The sequence below is a fragment of the Phallusia mammillata genome, chromosome 6 (genome assembly GCF_965637545.1).
Source record: "Phallusia mammillata chromosome 6, kaPhaMamm4.hap1.1, whole genome shotgun sequence".
Classification (NCBI taxonomy): domain Eukaryota; kingdom Metazoa; phylum Chordata; class Ascidiacea; order Phlebobranchia; family Ascidiidae; genus Phallusia; species Phallusia mammillata.
The window spans coordinates 10,472,250-10,492,548 of record NC_137257.1 but is presented as its reverse complement, the minus strand read 5'-3'; the positions used below and the strand labels follow the sequence as shown (position 1 = coordinate 10,492,548).

General features: G+C 37.2%; 1 protein-coding gene across 4 annotated transcripts; it reads right to left on the bottom strand.

Annotated features, from left to right (window-relative positions):
* Positions 1-1,009: 1,009 nt before the first annotated feature.
* Positions 1,010-5,686, bottom strand: LOC145233504 (uncharacterized). 4 transcript variants are annotated; one of them, XM_080098240.1, is made up of 11 exons: positions 5,245-5,683; positions 5,133-5,183; positions 4,805-4,846; positions 4,678-4,737; positions 4,572-4,622; positions 4,399-4,446; positions 3,834-3,860; positions 2,452-3,767; positions 1,879-2,190; positions 1,632-1,808; positions 1,010-1,160 (listed from the first exon to the last, which is right to left on the bottom strand). In XM_080098240.1, exons 1-11 carry the CDS (start codon positions 5,280-5,282, stop codon positions 1,090-1,092), a joined length of 2,193 nt encoding a protein of 730 aa, XP_079954366.1. In that variant the 5' UTR covers positions 5,283-5,683; the 3' UTR covers positions 1,010-1,089. The 4 variants fall into 4 exon arrangements, with proteins under 4 accessions (XP_079954366.1, XP_079954364.1, XP_079954365.1 ...); XM_080098238.1 differs by having other exon boundaries at positions 2,452-3,860; positions 5,245-5,684; XM_080098239.1 differs by lacking the exon at positions 4,678-4,737 and having other exon boundaries at positions 2,452-3,860; positions 5,245-5,686.
* Between the last annotated feature and the right edge of the window lie 14,613 nt (positions 5,687-20,299).

Below are 20,299 nucleotides of genomic sequence, written 5' to 3'. Positions count from 1 at the left end.
TCTAAAAGCTTGGAAGCATGGGGGCCGGCAGAAAATTTTCCAGAGGGGTTCAAATATTGACAAAACTCACTTGAAGTGCCCCCTCTAGCCCGTACGTGCCGGCGCCCATGGGTGGAAGTGTACGAAAGCTACAACATAAACAAGCCAAAAACAGTTTCGAGACAGAAAGTGTATACTCGCAATTTTTTGATACATTTAAAGACAAAACAAACGAGCCAACATACAAAATCTTACAAAATTTCTATCCCAAATTTTGGTTTCACAGGGGTAGTTAAACTGATTTTGCTAAGAATAGGTTCAGTAAGGCATCATTTTGTCCTGCTTCGGTAAGGTATTATTTTGTATATTGATTACAAACAAAACTCCCAAAGACCTTCTAAACGTTGAATTAAATTTTGTTCGCTGTTGTCCTCAACTGTAGTCTTGACGAATGGGTATGGTCAGGTTGACCATTACATACATTTTTGCATTTGAAACGAATTTTCGTTTCCGTTTTCGTTTCGAAATGGCCAAATTCGTTTCGAAATCACGAATTTTGTTTCGGAAACAATTTTTTTGGCCAAATTTGTTTCGAAATTCGTTTTCGAAGCAAATTTTCGAAACAAATTTGCCAAAAAAATCTGCCAAACAAAAATTTGTTTCCGTAAACTCGAAACGAATTTTTGCTCAGAAAATTTTGCTTTCGCTCGATGTCGATAAAGAGCTCAAAAATGGGAAATTTCGTGAAAATAATTTTCGAAACAAATTTGTTTCCACTTCGTAGAAAATTTGTTACTTACCAAGTTGTAGAGCTCTTCTGGCAAATTGCTCTACAAACTTGATATTATGCCTGGCAATAGCTTACATTTGTTACTTACATTTAAGTACTTTCTGCACGACGTTTACAATAGCAAATAGCCTTGTATTGTGTTTTTTAAGAAATGTTTTTGCTGCTGGTCACCTTTTACCAAAATAAACTCATCTCATTTCAACACAAGTGTCTTGGCAATTTAAAATCAGGTCTGTGTCATTTGCATTTTTTGTATTATTTATTAACGAATATAAAAACAAAAGAACAATACCATGCAGTACTATACTGCTGTATAGTAACTAAAACAGACTTTTTCTTGATTTCTTTTTCTTGATTTCTGAATCAGATTCATATGCTTTGGTTGGTGAATCTAAAAATAAAGGTATGTTACAGTTTGACCAGTGGTTTAAATACATTCAATCAAACCAGTTGTATTTGGCCGGCCTACTATATATTTTATGTTTCTATGTAAATGCATAGTTCCACAGACAAGTAATAAAACATGCAAGCTTTAATGCAAAATCTTTTTTGTATGTGTGTGTTTGATGTGATGAGTACCGAAGTCAGTTAAGATGGTAGCGGGCAGGAAAAAAGTGTTGATAGCAGCCAATAGTATAATGACCAATCCTTGAAATACCTTAACACCCCATAAGATGTTGCATCAGCAAAGTTTCACCCAAACAAATGAAATTATGATAGTTTAATTACCCTTTACCATAAACGATGGCCTACTTCAACACACCTTGACCCTAAAAATGCATGTACAGTATTGTAAATATTTGGCTGGTATACAAACCATATTCTTAGCATTGATTTAATAAAATACAAGTGTAAACATTACATTTTTGGATTCGAACTGCTGGATAAAACAATCCATCAGCCCATCTGGCTTTTATTTCATCGCCCAGCACAATTTGATGCAAATTCTTCAGTCTCTTTTTGTGCTTTGAACGAATGTCCTTTATGTTGTTAATATCCACAATCTCCTGGTCATCAAGGAATTTGACACGAATTGAATCTGCAAATATTTTTAATTTGTGGTTAAATGTTTTATGATGTTGGCTTTTTTCTTAATTTGATGTTCTTACCTGTAGCCTTTGCATGGTCAGCATGAGTCGCCCCCCTGCTCATCATTTTTTCAGCATCAGAAGGTCCTCCAGCCTTCATAGTGTCAGCATCAGCAGGTCCTCCAGCCTTCATAGTGTCAGCATCAGCAGGTCCTCCAGCCTTCATAGTGTCAGCATCAGCAAGTCCTCCAGCCTTCATAGTGTCAGCATCAGCAGGTCCTCCAGCCTTCATAGTGTCAGCATCAGCAGGTCCTCCAGCCTTCATAGTATCAACATCAGCAGGTCCTCCAGTCTTCATAATATCAGCATCAGCAGAACCTCCAGAGCTTACATCTGACCAAAATGACATCATAAAAATACCCCTTTACTTGTAGTTACTAATTACCAAAATTACAACTGTTAAAAGGGCACAATATCGCTTCACAAAAGAAGTTTTTTTGCCAAATAAAACTGTTATTAGTATGTTTTGTTATAAAACGTTTCTGTATGTTTATCAACAAACTTTTTACACACTTACTGATAATTGTAAAATTTAGTTGTCAGCTTGGTATAAAACATATGCTTTAATAGAAAAGTTGAATCCTTACTACTTACTTTCTGACAACAATTTTAATGCTTGTCTTGCATCTTCCACTAGCTCTCCCGGGTCAGTGATGTTGTAAAACCTTTCTGCCACTTCAACTGAATGTCCTTCAGCTCTTGCCACAGCTGCTTGAACTGTTTTGGGGGCTTTACTGACCTTTTTTGTAATTAATTTCCTAGTGTCAGTAACTGTTACTTCTTTGTTAAAACAAAACAAACTTATTTGTTTGTAAAGCTTATTAAATTCCGAAGCTTGCATTTTAATTGCCTGATTTTGCACTTTTAATGATGGAAATACTTTATCCTCTGCTGAAGGTGTTAGGCCTAGATATTTCCACAAATGAACAGAGGTGCACTTTAACTCTTGTAGTTCACTGTGAGATAGTACAATGCACCCCTGCCGTTTCTTTTCCTTTTGATCTGAAACCATGATTGAAAAGTTTTTGTTCTCTGTTTCTCCAGCATCGCGAAGTTCTGAGTGAGTCATGCCTGTTAGCACACATGATCTGCATCCTTGCTTGCAAATTATTTTTAGAAATAAATCAGATACTATCAATGATGTATCTTCTTTTGTCAAACTACCAGGCTCAGATTTCCTTAGTAAATTTGCCTTTTGTGCAGTTTCTTGTTTCTCATATTCAACAACTGCACTACCTGGAAACTGGCAATCTTTTAAATTTTTGGTTGCATTCGCCTTCACTATGCATTCTCGTTTTTCTTTTTTGCTTCTTTGCCTTGCCATCCATTGACTCACAAGAATAATCAATTTTCTGACATCCCTTTTATAAATCTTGCTATAGTATATCTGGACATACTGCAAAAAATTTTGAAAAGTAGCAAGGTAAGTGTATCTTGTGCTGTCTCTTCCACTGCAGTTTGCCTTGATTGTTAATTTTTTGTAAATTTTATCTGGAAATCTTAAGTTCTCCAAATCGTTGTCCAACAAGGCTCTGATCTGTCTGCAATATGTAGTAGCTGATTCTTTGCAGCATTCATTTCTTTTACCAAATCCCACATGGACAATTTCCTCTTTGTAGCATTCTAATATGTCGTTAAGTTCTAATATTTTTGGTATTGAACGTTGTTCTGCAACACTTAGCGGAAGTGTGACCTCAGGGTGGATTCTAGCCATATGACTTTTCAAGCCATATATACCTCTACCACACAAGTAGCAAATGAATCCCCTAAAATTTTGGTAACTTCCAGTTCTACTTTTTTTCGAAAAGCTGTCATAAAAAAATAGTTCTTGATTTACTTCGGGATGTTTTTTTCGATGGTGTGTAACATTTACATACTGCTTGAAGCAAAATGGACAATGCCTTTTTCTCCTGAAATCAGTTTGTTGCAAAGTCATATCATAATGTACAAAGTTTATGGGGAAAAAATCCACATACCTTTTATAGCCTATTGGTGAGCAGGACCTGCATGACAAAAAATCACATATTGCACATTTGTTTCCAGTTAGATACAGAGACAAGTCTAGCATATATTTATGAATATATTTGTTTTGCTAACAATCACTTATGCAAGTCAACCTGCAAAGCAGTGATTCTTAAACTGTGTCCCCTGGCACACTAGTGCTCCGCAAGAGATTTCCAATTTAAAAACTACAAACATTCTCTGGGTTAATAACAGATTGCAAGCAGGCATGACAACATTAAAAATCTATTTTTTGTTGCAAACTAGCGTTTTGGACAACTTTTGTCATGTTATCCTGCAACATAACCTGCGGAATGATAAAGTAGTTTGTAAATCAGACACATGCTTAAAAAGTTCAGGAATCACTCTGGAAAGATCTATTTAACCCCACCAGTGATAAGTTGTACTATACCTAGTATAACTTATGAAAATTAAGAAAGAAAAAGATTAATCATTCATAAAAATGTATGGCAAAGTTACTTTTTACCATTAGGGGTTTTTGTTTTGTATACACTTGTATTATTTCAGCCTGTCACTTACAATCCACTTGAAGAACTTGAGGATGCACTTGTTGAGAAGGAATGTTTTCTGCAACACATAACACCCATTAGTTAAACAATCAAATAAATTAATACATGATTCATTTAGCTAGGCAAATGATTCTAACAATTAAATTATTTCGCACATAATTCCATTCTGATATGACTACTTACTTTTGACGAAGTTTTCTTTGTTGTGCAATAGTTTCCAGCAAACTACTTTTCCTAAATGCATGTTAAGTTTAAGAGGAGAAACAAATTTACTATGTCATCAACATACCCTTCACTATCAGATTCTTTACTACTCTCTTCAGTGGAACTACAAGAACTTGAACCAGCACTAATGAACAAATATTTCAACATGTTCACACATTAACGCTTTGTGCATTTGTATATTGCTTACATACCTCTCAGAAACGCTACTGTCACTGGTGATTTTTGGCCTTTTCCTGTCATGTAAAAAAACCACAGTTTACAACAATGTCTTTTTTTGAGCTGATTAATGCGCCTGATGCTAGTTTTCTGCAATCTGGCAAAATTTGGCTAGAATCAAATGCGAATTATACTTGTAGTTAAGCATATTTGGTAAGAAACAAAGCAAAATCACTTTGTGTGATGCACATGTGCGGCCCTCGATCCAATTTTGACATTTATAATTGGCCCTACAGTAACAAAGGTTGCCCACCCCTGCTGTATGCCATAGAATGAATACAAAGCAGTAAAAGCACAAGTCACCTTCCTCTTTTTCCTCTCAATTCGGAGTCTGATGTCAACGTTGAGTCAGAACTAAATCAGATATGTGTTACAGGAAAGTGAACAAAAACAGCTATTAAAATGTAGCATTCACCTGTCTTCTTCGACTCTAGCTCTTTCATATTCATTCATAATGTTAGACACTAATGGTTACTTACTCGACCTTTCTTCTCAGATAGCAATCTCACCTCACCGACGTTTAGCACATACGCTTTCACTCGTACTGATAATTCAGGTAATCCAAAATCTTACAAAACCGCATTCAAATTCGACCATGAGACATTATAATATTAACCAATTGCATCCACAAATTTAAAAATGTATCAAAAAAGTTTATATCTTGCGTAGGAATAATTAGAGATGGAGTCGGATATAAAATATACATCAATCGTTGTTTTTTTTCTTTTACGTACCGCACGTGTAGATGCAGAATCCAAAATGCCAAAAAGCTACCAATACAAGAGGAGGCTAAAAAAGCAAAATTAACTGATATCACGACTAACTTTCAGTTACAATTTATTACAATTGACTTTTTTCTCAATCTCTCAAATTGTTTTCTGTGTCTGACCGCGCAAAACGACAGGCCGAACCAGAAACAGAAAGCACATTACATTTATCACAAGCACATGGCAAAATTTTAAACATATCACCGTCAAAAAGAGTCACACCATATTATACCGAGTTCAGAAATAACAGAGTCATGACCGCTCGCGCAATAGAATTTGGTCGCTTATTTTATACCTTATTGTCTCCCAAACACAAACGAATCAAGATAAAAATAAACGGTTTTCATGAGCCCACTTGGTACTGCAGTCAGATTGAACATGCAAAGTTTCAGCTTGTTCTGATCAGTAAAACAGAATTAACAAGCGCACATCGTAAGTATTTTTAAAGTTTGACCGCTCGCGCAATAGAATTCGGTCGCTTATTTTATACTTTACTGTCTCCCAAACACAAACGAATTAAGATAAAATGAAACGGTTTTCACGAGCCCACTTGGTACTGCAGTCAGATAGAACTTGCAAAGTTTTAGCTTGTTCTGATCAGTAAAATAGAATTAACAAGCGCACATCGTAAGCATTTTCGAGTCATGACCGCTCGCGCAATAGAATTCGGTCGCTTATTTTATACCTTATTGTCTCCCAAACAGAAACGAATTAAGATAAAATGAAACGGTTTTCACGAGCCCACTTGGTGCTGCAGTCAGATAGAACTTGCAAAGTTTCAGCTTGTTCTGATCAGTAAAACAGAATTAACAAGCGCACATCGTAAGTATTTTCGAGTCATGACCGCTAGCGCAATGGAATTCGGTCGCTTATTTTATACCTTATTGTCTCCCAAACACAAACGAATCAAGATAAAATGAAACGGTTTTCACGAGCCCACTTGGTACTGCAGTCAGATAGAACTTGCAAAGTTTCAGCTTGTTCTAATCTGTGAAACAGAATTAACAAGCGCACATCGTAAGTATTTTCGAGTCATGACCGCTAGCGCAATGGAATTCGGTCGCTTATTTTATACATTATTGTCTCCCAAACACAAACGATTAAAGATAAAATTAAACGGTTTTCACGAGCCCACTTGGTACTGCAGTCAGATAGAACTTGCAAAGTTTCAGCTTGGTCTGATCAGTAAAACAGAATTTACAAGCGCACATCGTAAGTATTTTCGAGTCATGACCGCTAGCACAATAGAATTCGGTCGCTTATTTTATACTTTACTGTCTCCCAAACACAAACGAATTAAGATAAAATGAAACGGTTTTCACGAGCCCACTTGGTACTGCAGTCAGATAGAACTTGCAAAGTTTTAGCTTGTTCTGATCAGTAAAATAGAATTAACAAGCGCACATCGTAAGCATTTTCGAGTCATGACCGCTCGCGCAATAGAATTCGGTCGCTTATTTTATACCTTATTGTCTCCCAAACAGAAACGAATTAAGATAAAATGAAACGGTTTTCACGAGCCCACTTGGTGCTGCAGTCAGATAGAACTTGCAAAGTTTCAGCTTGTTCTGATCAGTAAAACAGAATTAACAAGCGCACATCGTAAGTATTTTCGAGTCATGACCGCTAGCGCAATGGAATTCGGTCGCTTATTTTATACCTTATTGTCTCCCAAACACAAACGAATCAAGATAAAATGAAACGGTTTTCACGAGCCCACTTGGTACTGCAGTCAGATAGAACTTTCAAAGTTTTAGCTTGTTCTGATCAGTAAAATAGAATTAACAAGCGCACATCGTAAGCATTTTCGAGTCATGACCGCTAGCGCAATAGAATTTGGTCGCTTATTTTATACCTTATTGTCTCCCAAACACAAACGAATCAAGATAAAATGAAACGGTTTTCACGAGCCCACTTGGTACTGCAGTCAGATAGAACTTTCAAAGTTTTAGCTTGTTCTGATCAGTAAAATAGAATTAACAAGCGCACATCGTAAGCATTTTCGAGTCATGACCGCTAGCGCAATAGAATTCGATCGCTTATTTTATACCTTATTGTCTCCCAAACACAAACGAATCAAGATAAAATGAAACGGTTTCCACGAGCCCACTTGGTACTGCAGTCAGATAGAACTTGCAAAGTTTTAGCTTGTTCTGATCAGTAAAACAGAATTAACAAGCGCACATCGTAAGTATTTTTAAAGTTTGACCGCTCGCGCAATAGAATTCGGTCGCTTATTTTATACTTTACTGTCTCCCAAACACAAACGAATTAAGATAAAATGAAACGGTTTTCACGAGCCCACTTGGTACTGCAGTCAGATAGAACTTGCAAAGTTTTAGCTTGTTCTGATCAGTAAAATAGAATTAACAAGCGCACATCGTAAGCATTTTCGAGTCATGACCGCTCGCGCAATAGAATTCGGTCGCTTATTTTATACCTTATTGTCTCCCAAACAGAAACGAATTAAGATAAAATGAAACGGTTTTCACGAGCCCACTTGGTGCTGCAGTCAGATAGAACTTGCAAAGTTTCAGCTTGTTCTGATCAGTAAAACAGAATTAACAAGCGCACATCGTAAGTATTTTCGAGTCATGACCGCTAGCGCAATGGAATTCGGTCGCTTATTTTATACCTTATTGTCTCCCAAACACAAACGAATCAAGATAAAATGAAACGGTTTTCACGAGCCCACTTGGTACTGCAGTCAGATAGAACTTTCAAAGTTTTAGCTTGTTCTGATCAGTAAAATAGAATTAACAAGCGCACATCGTAAGCATTTTCGAGTCATGACCGCTAGCGCAATAGAATTCGGTCGCTTATTTTATACCTTATTGTCTCCCAAACACAAACGAATCAAGATAAAATGAAACGGTTTTCACGAGCCCACTTGGTACTGCAGTCAGATAGAACTTTCAAAGTTTTAGCTTGTTCTGATCAGTAAAATAGAATTAACAAGCGCACATCGTAAGCATTTTCGAGTCATGACCGCTAGCGCAATAGAATTCGGTCGCTTATTTTATACCTTATTGTCTCCCAAACACAAACGAATCAAGATAAAATGAAACGGTTTCCACGAGCCCACTTGGTACTGCAGTCAGATAGAACTTGCAAAGTTTTAGCTTGTTCTGATCAGTAAAACAGAATTAACAAGCGCACATCGTAAGTATTTTTAAAGTTTGACCGCTCGCGCAATAGAATTCGGTCGCTTATTTTATACTTTACTGTCTCCCAAACACAAACGAATTAAGATAAAATGAAACGGTTTTCACGAGCCCACTTGGTACTGCAGTCAGATTGAACTTGCAAAGTTTCAGCTTGTTCTGATCAGTAAAACAGAATTAACAAGCGCACATCGTAAGTATTTTCGAGTCATGACCGCTAGCGCAATGGAATTCGGTCGCTTATTTTATACCTTATTGTCTCCCAAACACAAACGAATTAAGATAAAATGAAACGGTTTTCACGAGCCCACTTGGTACTGCAGTCAGATTGAACTTGCAAAGTTTCAGCTTGTTCTGATCAGTAAAACAGAATTAACAAGCGCACATCGTAAGTATTTTCGAGTCATGACCGCTAGCGCAATGGAATTCGGTCGCTTATTTTATACCTTATTGTCTCCCAAACACAAACGAATTAAGATAAAATGAAACGGTTTTCACGAGCCCACTTGGTACTGCAGTCAGATAGAACTTGCAAAGTTTCAGCTTGGTCTGATCAGTAAAACAGAATTTACAAGCGCACATCGTAAGTATTTTCGAGTCATGACCGCTAGCACAATAGAATTCGGTCGCTTATTTTATACCTTATTGTCTCCCAAACACAAACGAATTAAGATAAAATGAAACGGTTTTCACGAGCCCACTTGGTACTGCAGTCAGATAGAACTTGCAAAGTTTCAGCTTGTTCTGATCAGTAAAACAGAATTAACAAGCGCACATCGTAAGTATTTTTGAAGTTTGACCGCTCGCGCAATAGAAATTGGTCGCTTATTTTATACCTTATTGTCTCCCAAACACAAACGAATTAAGATAAAATGAAACGGTTTTCACGAGCCCACTTGGTACTGCAGTCAGATAGAACTTGCAAAGTTTCAGCTTGTTCTGATCAGTAAAACAGAATTAACAAGCGCACATCGTAAGTATTTTTGAAGTTTGACCGCTCGCGCAATAGAAATTGGTCGCTTATTTTATACTTTACTGTCTCCCAAACACAAACGAATTAAGATAAAATGAAACGGTTTTCACGAGCCCACTTGGTACTGCAGTCAGATAGAACTTGCAAAGTTTCAGCTTGTTCTGATCAGTAAAACAGAATTAACAAGCGCACATCGTAAGTATTTTCAAGTCATGACCGCTAGCGCAATAGAATTTGGTCGCTTATTTTATACTTTACTGTCTCCCAAACACAAACGAATTAAGATAAAATTAAACGGTTTTCACGAGCCCACTTGGTACTGCAGTCAGATAGAACTTGCAAAGTTTCAGCTTGTTCTAAACAGTAAAACAGAATTAACAAGCGCACATCGTAAGTATTTTCGAGTCATGACCGCTCGCGCAATGGAATTCGGTCGCTTATTTTATACCTTATTGTCTCCCAAACAGAAACGAATTAAGATAAAATGAAACGGTTTTCACGAGCCCACTTGGTGCTGCAGTCAGATAGAACTTGCAAAGTTTCAGCTTGTTCTGATCAGTAAAACAGAATTAACAAGCGCACATCGTAAGTATTTTCAAGTCATGACCGCTAGCGCAATGGAATTCGGTCGCTTATTTTATACCTTATTGTCTCCCAAACACAAACGAATTAAGATAAAATGAAACGGTTTTCACGAGCCCACTTGGTACTGCAGTCAGATAGAACTTGCAAAGTTTCAGCTTGTTCTAAACAGTAAAACAGAATTAACAAGCGCACATCGTAAGTATTTTCGAGTCATGACCGCTCGCGCAATGGAATTCGGTCGCTTATTTTATACTTTACTGTCTCCCAAACACAAACGAATTAAGATAAAATGAAACGGTTTTCACGAGCCCACTTGGTACTGCAGTCAGATAGAACTTGCAAAGTTTCAGCTTGTTCTGATCAGTAAAACAGAATTAACAAGCGCACATCGTAAGTATTTTTAAAGTTTGACCGCTCGCGCAATAGAATTCGGTCGCTTATTTTATAGTTTACTGTCTCCCAAACACAAACGAATTAAGATAAAATGAAACGGTTTTCACGAGCCCACTTGGTACTGCAGTCAGATAGAACTTGCAAAGTTTCAGCTTGTTGTGATCTGTAAAACAGAATTAACAAGCGCACATCGTAAGCATTTTCGAGTCATGACCGCTAGCGCAATGGAATTCGGTCGCTTATTTTATACCTTACTGTCTCCCAAACACAAACGAATTAAGATAAAATTAAACGGTTTTCACGAGCCCACTTGGTACTGCAGTCAGATAGAACTTGCAAAGTTTCAGCTTGTTCTAATATGTGAAACAGAATTAACAAGCGCACATCGTAAGTATTTTCGAGTCATGACCGCTCGCGCAATGGAATTCGGTCGCTTATTTTATACATTATTGTCTCCCAAACACAAACGATTAAAGATAAAATTAAACGGTTTTCACGAGCCCACTTGGTACTGCAGTCAGATAGAACTTGCAAAGTTTCAGCTTGTTCTGATCAGTAAAACAGAATTAACAAGCGCACATCGTAAGTATTTTCGAGTCATGACCGCTAGCACAATAGAATTCGGTCGCTTATTTTATACTTTACTGTCTCCCAAACACAAACGAATTAAGATAAAATGAAACGGTTTTCACGAGCCCACTTGGTACTGCAGTCAGATAGAACTTGCAAAGTTTTAGCTTGTTCTGATCAGTAAAATAGAATTAACAAGCGCACATCGTAAGCATTTTCGAGTCATGACCGCTAGCGCAATAGAATTCGGTCGCTTATTTTATACCTTATTGTCTCCCAAACAGAAACGAATTAAGATAAAATGAAACGGTTTTCACGAGCCCACTTGGTGCTGCAGTCAGATAGAACTTGCAAAGTTTCAGCTTGTTCTGATCAGTAAAACAGAATTAACAAGCGCACATCGTAAGTATTTTCAAGTCATGACCGCTAGCGCAATGGAATTCGGTCGCTTATTTTATACCTTATTGTCTCCCAAACACAAACGAATTAAGATAAAATGAAACGGTTTTCACGAGCCCACTTGGTACTGCAGTCAGATAGAACTTGCAAAGTTTTAGCTTGTTCTGATCAGTAAAACAGAATTAACAAGCGCACATCGTAAGTATTTTTAAAGTTTGACCGCTCGCGCAATAGAATTTGGTCGCTTATTTTATACTTTACTGTCTCCCAAACACAAACGAATTAAGATAAAATGAAACGGTTTTCACGAGCCCACTTGGTACTGCAGTCAGATAGAACTTGCAAAGTTTTAGCTTGTTCTGATCAGTAAAATAGAATTAACAAGCGCACATCGTAAGCATTTTCGAGTCATGACCGCTCGCGCAATAGAATTCGGTCGCTTATTTTATACCTTATTGTCTCCCAAACAGAAACGAATTAAGATAAAATGAAACGGTTTTCACGAGCCCACTTGGTACTGCAGTCAGATAGAACTTGCAAAGTTTTAGCTTGTTCTGATCAGTAAAACAGAATTAACAAGCGCACATCGTAAGTATTTTTAAAGTTTGACCGCTCGCGCAATAGAATTCGGTCGCTTATTTTATAGTTTACTGTCTCCCAAACACAAACGAATTAAGATAAAATGAAACGGTTTTCACGAGCCCACTTGGTACTGCAGTCAGATAGAACTTGCAAAGTTTCAGCTTGTTGTGATCTGTAAAACAGAATTAACAAGCGCACATCGTAAGCATTTTCGAGTCATGACCGCTAGCGCAATGGAATTCGGTCGCTTATTTTATACCTTACTGTCTCCCAAACACAAACGAATTAAGATAAAATTAAACGGTTTTCACGAGCCCACTTGGTACTGCAGTCAGATAGAACTTGCAAAGTTTCAGCTTGTTCTAATATGTGAAACAGAATTAACAAGCGCACATCGTAAGTATTTTCGAGTCATGACCGCTCGCGCAATGGAATTCGGTCGCTTATTTTATACATTATTGTCTCCCAAACACAAACGATTAAAGATAAAATTAAACGGTTTTCACGAGCCCACTTGGTACTGCAGTCAGATAGAACTTGCAAAGTTTCAGCTTGTTCTGATCAGTAAAACAGAATTAACAAGCGCACATCGTAAGTATTTTCGAGTCATGACCGCTAGCACAATAGAATTCGGTCGCTTATTTTATACTTTACTGTCTCCCAAACACAAACGAATTAAGATAAAATGAAACGGTTTTCACGAGCCCACTTGGTACTGCAGTCAGATAGAACTTGCAAAGTTTTAGCTTGTTCTGATCAGTAAAATAGAATTAACAAGCGCACATCGTAAGCATTTTCGAGTCATGACCGCTAGCGCAATAGAATTCGGTCGCTTATTTTATACCTTATTGTCTCCCAAACAGAAACGAATTAAGATAAAATGAAACGGTTTTCACGAGCCCACTTGGTGCTGCAGTCAGATAGAACTTGCAAAGTTTCAGCTTGTTCTGATCAGTAAAACAGAATTAACAAGCGCACATCGTAAGTATTTTCAAGTCATGACCGCTAGCGCAATGGAATTCGGTCGCTTATTTTATACCTTATTGTCTCCCAAACACAAACGAATTAAGATAAAATGAAACGGTTTTCACGAGCCCACTTGGTACTGCAGTCAGATAGAACTTGCAAAGTTTTAGCTTGTTCTGATCAGTAAAACAGAATTAACAAGCGCACATCGTAAGTATTTTTAAAGTTTGACCGCTCGCGCAATAGAATTTGGTCGCTTATTTTATACTTTACTGTCTCCCAAACACAAACGAATTAAGATAAAATGAAACGGTTTTCACGAGCCCACTTGGTACTGCAGTCAGATAGAACTTGCAAAGTTTTAGCTTGTTCTGATCAGTAAAATAGAATTAACAAGCGCACATCGTAAGCATTTTCGAGTCATGACCGCTCGCGCAATAGAATTCGGTCGCTTATTTTATACCTTATTGTCTCCCAAACAGAAACGAATTAAGATAAAATGAAACGGTTTTCACGAGCCCACTTGGTACTGCAGTCAGATAGAACTTGCAAAGTTTTAGCTTGTTCTGATCAGTAAAACAGAATTAACAAGCGCACATCGTAAGTATTTTTAAAGTTTGACCGCTCGCGCAATAGAATTTGGTCGCTTATTTTATACTTTACTGTCTCCCAAACACAAACGAATTAAGATAAAATGAAACGGTTTTCACGAGCCCACTTGGTACTGCAGTCAGATAGAACTTGCAAAGTTTTAGCTTGTTCTGATCAGTAAAATAGAATTAACAAGCGCACATCGTAAGCATTTTCGAGTCATGACCGCTAGCGCAATAGAATTCGGTCGCTTATTTTATACCTTATTGTCTCCCAAACAGAAACGAATTAAGATAAAATGAAACGGTTTTCACGAGCCCACTTGGTGCTGCAGTCAGATAGAACTTGCAAAGTTTCAGCTTGTTCTGATCAGTAAAACAGAATTAACAAGCGCACATCGTAAGTATTTTCAAGTCATGACCGCTAGCGCAATAGAATTTGGTCGCTTATTTTATACTTTACTGTCTCCCAAACACAAACGAATTAAGATAAAATGAAACGGTTTTCACGAGCCCACTTGGTACTGCAGTCAGATAGAACTTGCAAAGTTTCAGCTTGTTCTGATCAGTAAAACAGAATTAACAAGCGCACATCGTAAGTATTTTCAAGTCATGACCGCTAGCGCAATAGAATTTGGTCGCTTATTTTATACTTTACTGTCTCCCAAACACAAACGAATTAAGATAAAATGAAACGGTTTTCACGAGCCCACTTGGTACTGCAGTCAGATAGAACTTGCAAAGTTTCAGCTTGTTCTAAACAGTAAAACAGAATTAACAAGCGCACATCGTAAGTATTTTCGAGTCATGACCGCTAGCGCAATGGAATTCGGTCGCTTATTTTATACTTTACTGTCTCCCAAACACAAACGAATTAAGATAAAATGAAACGGTTTTCACGAGCCCACTTGGTACTGCAGTCAGATAGAACTTGCAAAGTTTCAGCTTGTTCTGATCAGTAAAACAGAATTAACAAGCGCACATCGTAAGTATTTTTAAAGTTTGACCGCTCGCGCAATAGAATTTGGTCGCTTATTTTATACTTTACTGTCTCCCAAACACAAACGAATTAAGATAAAATGAAACGGTTTTCACGAGCCCACTTGGTACTGCAGTCAGATAGAACTTGCAAAGTTTCAGCTTGTTCTGATCAGCAAAACAGAATTAACAAGCGCACATCGTAAGTATTTTTAAAGTTTGACCGCTCGCGCAATAGAATTTGGTCGCTTATTTTATAGTTTACTGTCTCCCAAACACAAACGAATTAAGATAAAATGAAACGGTTTTCACGAGCCCACTTGGTACTGCACTCAGATAGAACTTGCAAAGTTTCAGCTTGTTGTGATCAGTAAAACAGAATTAACAAGCGCACATCGTAAGCATTTTCGAGTCATGACCGCTAGCGCAATAGAATTCGGTCGCTTATTTTATACTTTACTGTCTCCCAAACACAAACGAATTAAGATAAAATGAAACGGTTTTCACGAGCCCACTTGGTACTGCAGTCAGATTGAACTTGCAAAGTTTCAGCTTGTTCTGATCAGTAAAACAGAATTAACAAGCGCACATCGTAAGTATTTTCGAGTCATGACCGCTAGCGCAATGGAATTCGGTCGCTTATTTTATACCTTATTGTCTTCCAAACACAAACGAATCAAGATAAAATGAAACGGTTTTCACGAGCCCACTTGGTACTGCAGTCAGATAGAACTTGCAAAGTTTCAGCTTGTTCTGATCAGTAAAACAGAATTAACAAGCGCACATCGTGAGTATTTTCGAGTCATGACCGCTAGCGCATTAGAATTTGGTCGCTTATTTTATACTTTACTGTCTTCCAAACACAAACGAATCAAGATAAAATGAAACGGTTTTCACGAGCCCACTTGGTACTGCAGTCAGATTGAACTTGCAAAGTTTCAGCTTGTTCTGATCAGTAAAACAGAATTAACAAGCGCACATCGTAAGCATTTTCGAGTCATGACCGCTAGCGCAATAGAATTCGGTCGCTTATTTTATACTTTACTGTCTCCCAAACACAAACGAATTAAGATAAAATGAAACGGTTTTCACGAGCCCACTTGGTACTGCACTCAGATAGAACTTGCAAAGTTTCAGCTTGTTCTGATCAGTAAAACAGAATTAACAAGCGCACATCGTAAGTATTTTCGAGTCATGACCGCTAGCGCAATGGAATTCGGTCGCTTATTTTATACCTTATTGTCTTCCAAACACAAACGAATCAAGATAAAATGAAACGGTTTTCACGAGCCCACTTGGTACTGCACTCAGATAGAACTTGCAAAGTTTCAGCTTGTTCTGATCAGTAAAACAGAATTAACAAGCGCACATCGTGAGTATTTTCGAGTCATGACCGCTAGCGCATTAGAATTTGGTCGCTTATTTTATACTTTACTGTCTTCCAAACACAAACGAATCAAGATAAAATGAAACGGTTTTCACGAGCCCACTTGGTACTGCAGTCAGATAGAACTTGCAAAGTTTCAGCTTGTTCTGATCAGTAAAACAGAATTAACAAGCGCACATCGTAAGTATTTTCGAGTCATGACCGCTAGCGCATTAGAATTTGGTCGCTTATTTTATACTTTACTGTCTCCCAAACACAAACGAATTAAGATAAAATGAAACGGTTTTCACGAGCCCACTTGGTACTGCAGTCAGATAGAACTTGCAAAGTTTCAGCTTGTTCTGATCAGTAAAACAGAATTAACAAGCGCACATCGTAAGTATTTTCGAGTCATGACCGCTAGCGCATTAGAATTTGGTCGCTTATTTTATACTTTACTGTCTCCCAAACACAAACGAATTAAGATAAAATGAAACGGTTTTCACGAGCCCACTTGGTACTGCAGTCAGATAGAACTTGCAAAGTTTCAGCTTGTTCTGATCAGTAAAACAGAATTAACAAGCGCACATCGTAAGTATTTTTAAAGTTTGACCGCTCGCGCAATAGAATTCGGTCGCTTATTTTATACTTTACTGTCTCCCAAACACAAACGAATTAAGATAAAATGAAACGGTTTTCACGAGCCCAGTTGGTACTGCAGTCAGATTGAACTTGCAAAGTTTCAGCTTGTTCTGATCAGTAAAACAGAATTAACAAGCGCACATCGTACGTATTTTCGAGTCATGACCGCTAGCGCAATGGAATTCGGTCGCTTATTTTATACCTTATTGTCTTCCAAACACAAACGAATCAAGATAAAATCAAACGGTTTTCACGAGCCCACTTGGTACTGCAGTCAGATAGAACTTGCAAAGTTTCAGCTTGTTCTGATCAGTAAAACAGAATTAACAAGCGCACATCGTAAGTATTTTCGAGTCATGACCGCTAGCGCATTAGAATTTGGTCGCTTATTTTATACTTTACTGTCTCCCAAACACAAACGAATTAAGATAAAATGAAACGGTTTTTACGAGCCCACTTGGTACTGCAGTCAGATAGAACTTGCAAAGTTTCAGCTTGTTCTGATCAGTAAAACAGAATTAACAAGCGCACATCGTAAGTATTTTCGAGTCATGACCGCTAGCGCATTAGAATTTGGTCGCTTATTTTATACTTTACTGTCTCCCAAACACAAACGAATTAAGATAAAATGAAACGGTTTTCACGAGCCCACTTGGTACTGCAGTCAGATAGAACTTGTAAAGTTTCAGCTTGTTCTGATCAGTAAAACAGAAATAACAAGCGTACATCGTAAGTATTTTTAAAGTTTGACCGCTCGCGCAATAAAATTTGGTCGCTTATTTTATACTCTACTGTCTCCCAAACACAAATGAAATAAGATAAAGTTAAACAGTTTTCACGGACCAAATTAGGACTACAGTCTTTTACGTTTTGATTTTTTTCCAGTTTTCCAGTTTGAATGATGATTTTGCTTTGAAATAGTAAAACTGAGTTTGAACTGATTGCAGTAGTATTACAATTTGCTGTTCCATCTTTTTGCGTTGTTAATTTCATATCTGACACAAAGTGTTTTGATCGCAGCACTGCGTGATATTATTAAAATTCAAAATGGTCATTGTGTTGTTATTGATGCAACAAGGTATCGTGACGTCACAAAGCCTTTTATGTCACACAGGCGTTGGAAATTTGGCGGATTTTATATTTTTTGTTCCGATAGGGCCAGAGTCAGTTATCAAATACCAAAACTGCTACATATTGTATCAAATCATGTTTATGGCCCAAGGATCGGCACACAACTTTTAAAGCACTTCTTCTGTGTTGAATTCTGTCCTTCCTCAGACTATGCCAACTAGTGCAAACTGTCGTGACATTCCAATTTACCAATTAAAAACGCACCGTTAACACAACATGAAATTAACGAATTTGTTACAAGAAGTTATGCCTTCACTCGAGCGTTGAAAACTTGAAATATTATTGTACCTTGTGGATTATTACTGCAGCGTACAAAAACTCGAAACAAATTTGTTACTTGAAACGAACTTGTTACTTGAAACGAATTTGTTACTTGAAACGAATTTGTTACAAGAAGTTATGCCTTCACTCGGGTGTTGAAAACTTGAAATATTGTTGCACCTTGTGGATTATTACTGCAGCGTACAAAAACTCGAAACAAATTTGTTACTGGAAACGAAAGTGTTACAAGAAGTTATGCCTTCACTCGGTTGTTGAAAACTTGAAATATTGTTGCACCTTGTGGATTATTACTGCAGCGTACAAAAACTTGAAACGAATTTGTTACTTGAAACGAATTTGTTACTGGAAACGAATTTGTTACAAGTAGTTATGCCTTCACTCGGGCGTTGAAAGCTTGAAATATTGTTGCACCTTGTCGATTATTACTGCAGCATACAAAAACTCGAAACAAATTTGGTACTTGAAACGAATTTGTTACCGGAAACGAATTTGTTACTTGAAACGAATTTGTTACAAGAAGATATGCCTTCACTCGGGCGTTGAAAACTTGAAATATTGTTGCACCTTGTGGTTTGTTACTGCACCGTACAAAAACTCGAAACAAATTTGTTACTTGAAACGAACTTGTTACTTGAAACGAATTTGTTACTTGAAACGAATTTGTTACAAGTAGTTATGCCTTCACTCGGGGCTGAAATCTTGAAATATTGTTGCACCTTGTGGATTATTACTGCAGCGTACAAAAACTCGAAACAAATTTGTTACTGGAAACAAATTTGTTACTTGAAACGAATTTGTTACAAGAAGTTATGCCTTCACTCGAGCGTTGAAAACTTGAAATATTATTGCACCTTGTGGATTATTACTGCAGCATACAAAAACTGGAAACGAATTTGTTACTTGAAACGAATTTGTTACTGGAAACGAATTTGTTACAAGTAGTTATGCCTTCACTCGGGCGTTGAAAGCTTGAAATATTGTTGCACCTTGTGGATTATTACTGCAGCATACAAAAACTCGAAACAAATTTGGTACTTGAAACGAATTTGTTACCGGAAACGAATTTGTTACTTGAAACGAATTTGTTACAAGAAGTTATGCCTTCACTCGGGCGTTGAAAACTTGAAATATTGTTGCACCTTGTGGTTTGTTACTGCACCGTACAAAAACTCGAAACAAATTTGGTACTTGAAACGAATTTGTTACCGGAAACGAATTTGTTACTGGAAACGAATTTGTTACAAGAAGTTATGCCTTCACTCGGGCGTTGAAAACTTGAAATATTGTTGCACCTTGTGGATTATTACTGCAGCATACAAAAACTGGAAACAAATTTGTTACTTGAAACGAATTTGTTACCGGAAACAAATTTGTTAGTTGAAACGAATTTGTTACCGGAAACGAATTTGTTACTGGAAACGAATTTGTTACAAGAAGTTATGCCTTCACTCGGGCGTTGAAAACTTGAAATATTGTTGCACCTAGTGGATTATTACTGCAGCATACAAAAACTGGAAACAAATTTGTTACTTGAAACGAATTTGTTACCGGAAACAAATTTGTTACTGGAAACGAATTTGTTACTTGAAACGAATTTGTTACAAGAAGTTATGCCTTCACTCGGGCGTTGAAAACTTGAAATATTGTTGCACCTTGTGGATTATTACTGCAGCATACAAAAACTGGAAACAAATTTGTTACTTGAAACGAATTTGTTACCGGAAACAAATTTGTTACTTGAAACGAATTTGTTACTTGAAACGAATTTGTTATTGGAAACGAATTTGTTACAAGAAGTTATGCCTTCACCCAAACGTTAAAAACTTGAAATATTGTTGCACCTTGTGGATTTTTACTGCAGCATACAAAAACTGGAAACAAATTTGTTACTTGAAACGAATTTGTTACCGGAAACAAATTTGTTAGTTGAAACGAATTTGTTACCGGAAACGAATTTGTTACTGGAAACGAATTTGTTACAAGAAGTTATGCCTTCACTCGGGCGTTGAAAACTTGAAATATTGTTGCACCTTGTGGATTATTATTGCAGCATACAAAAACTGGAAACAAATTTGTTACTTG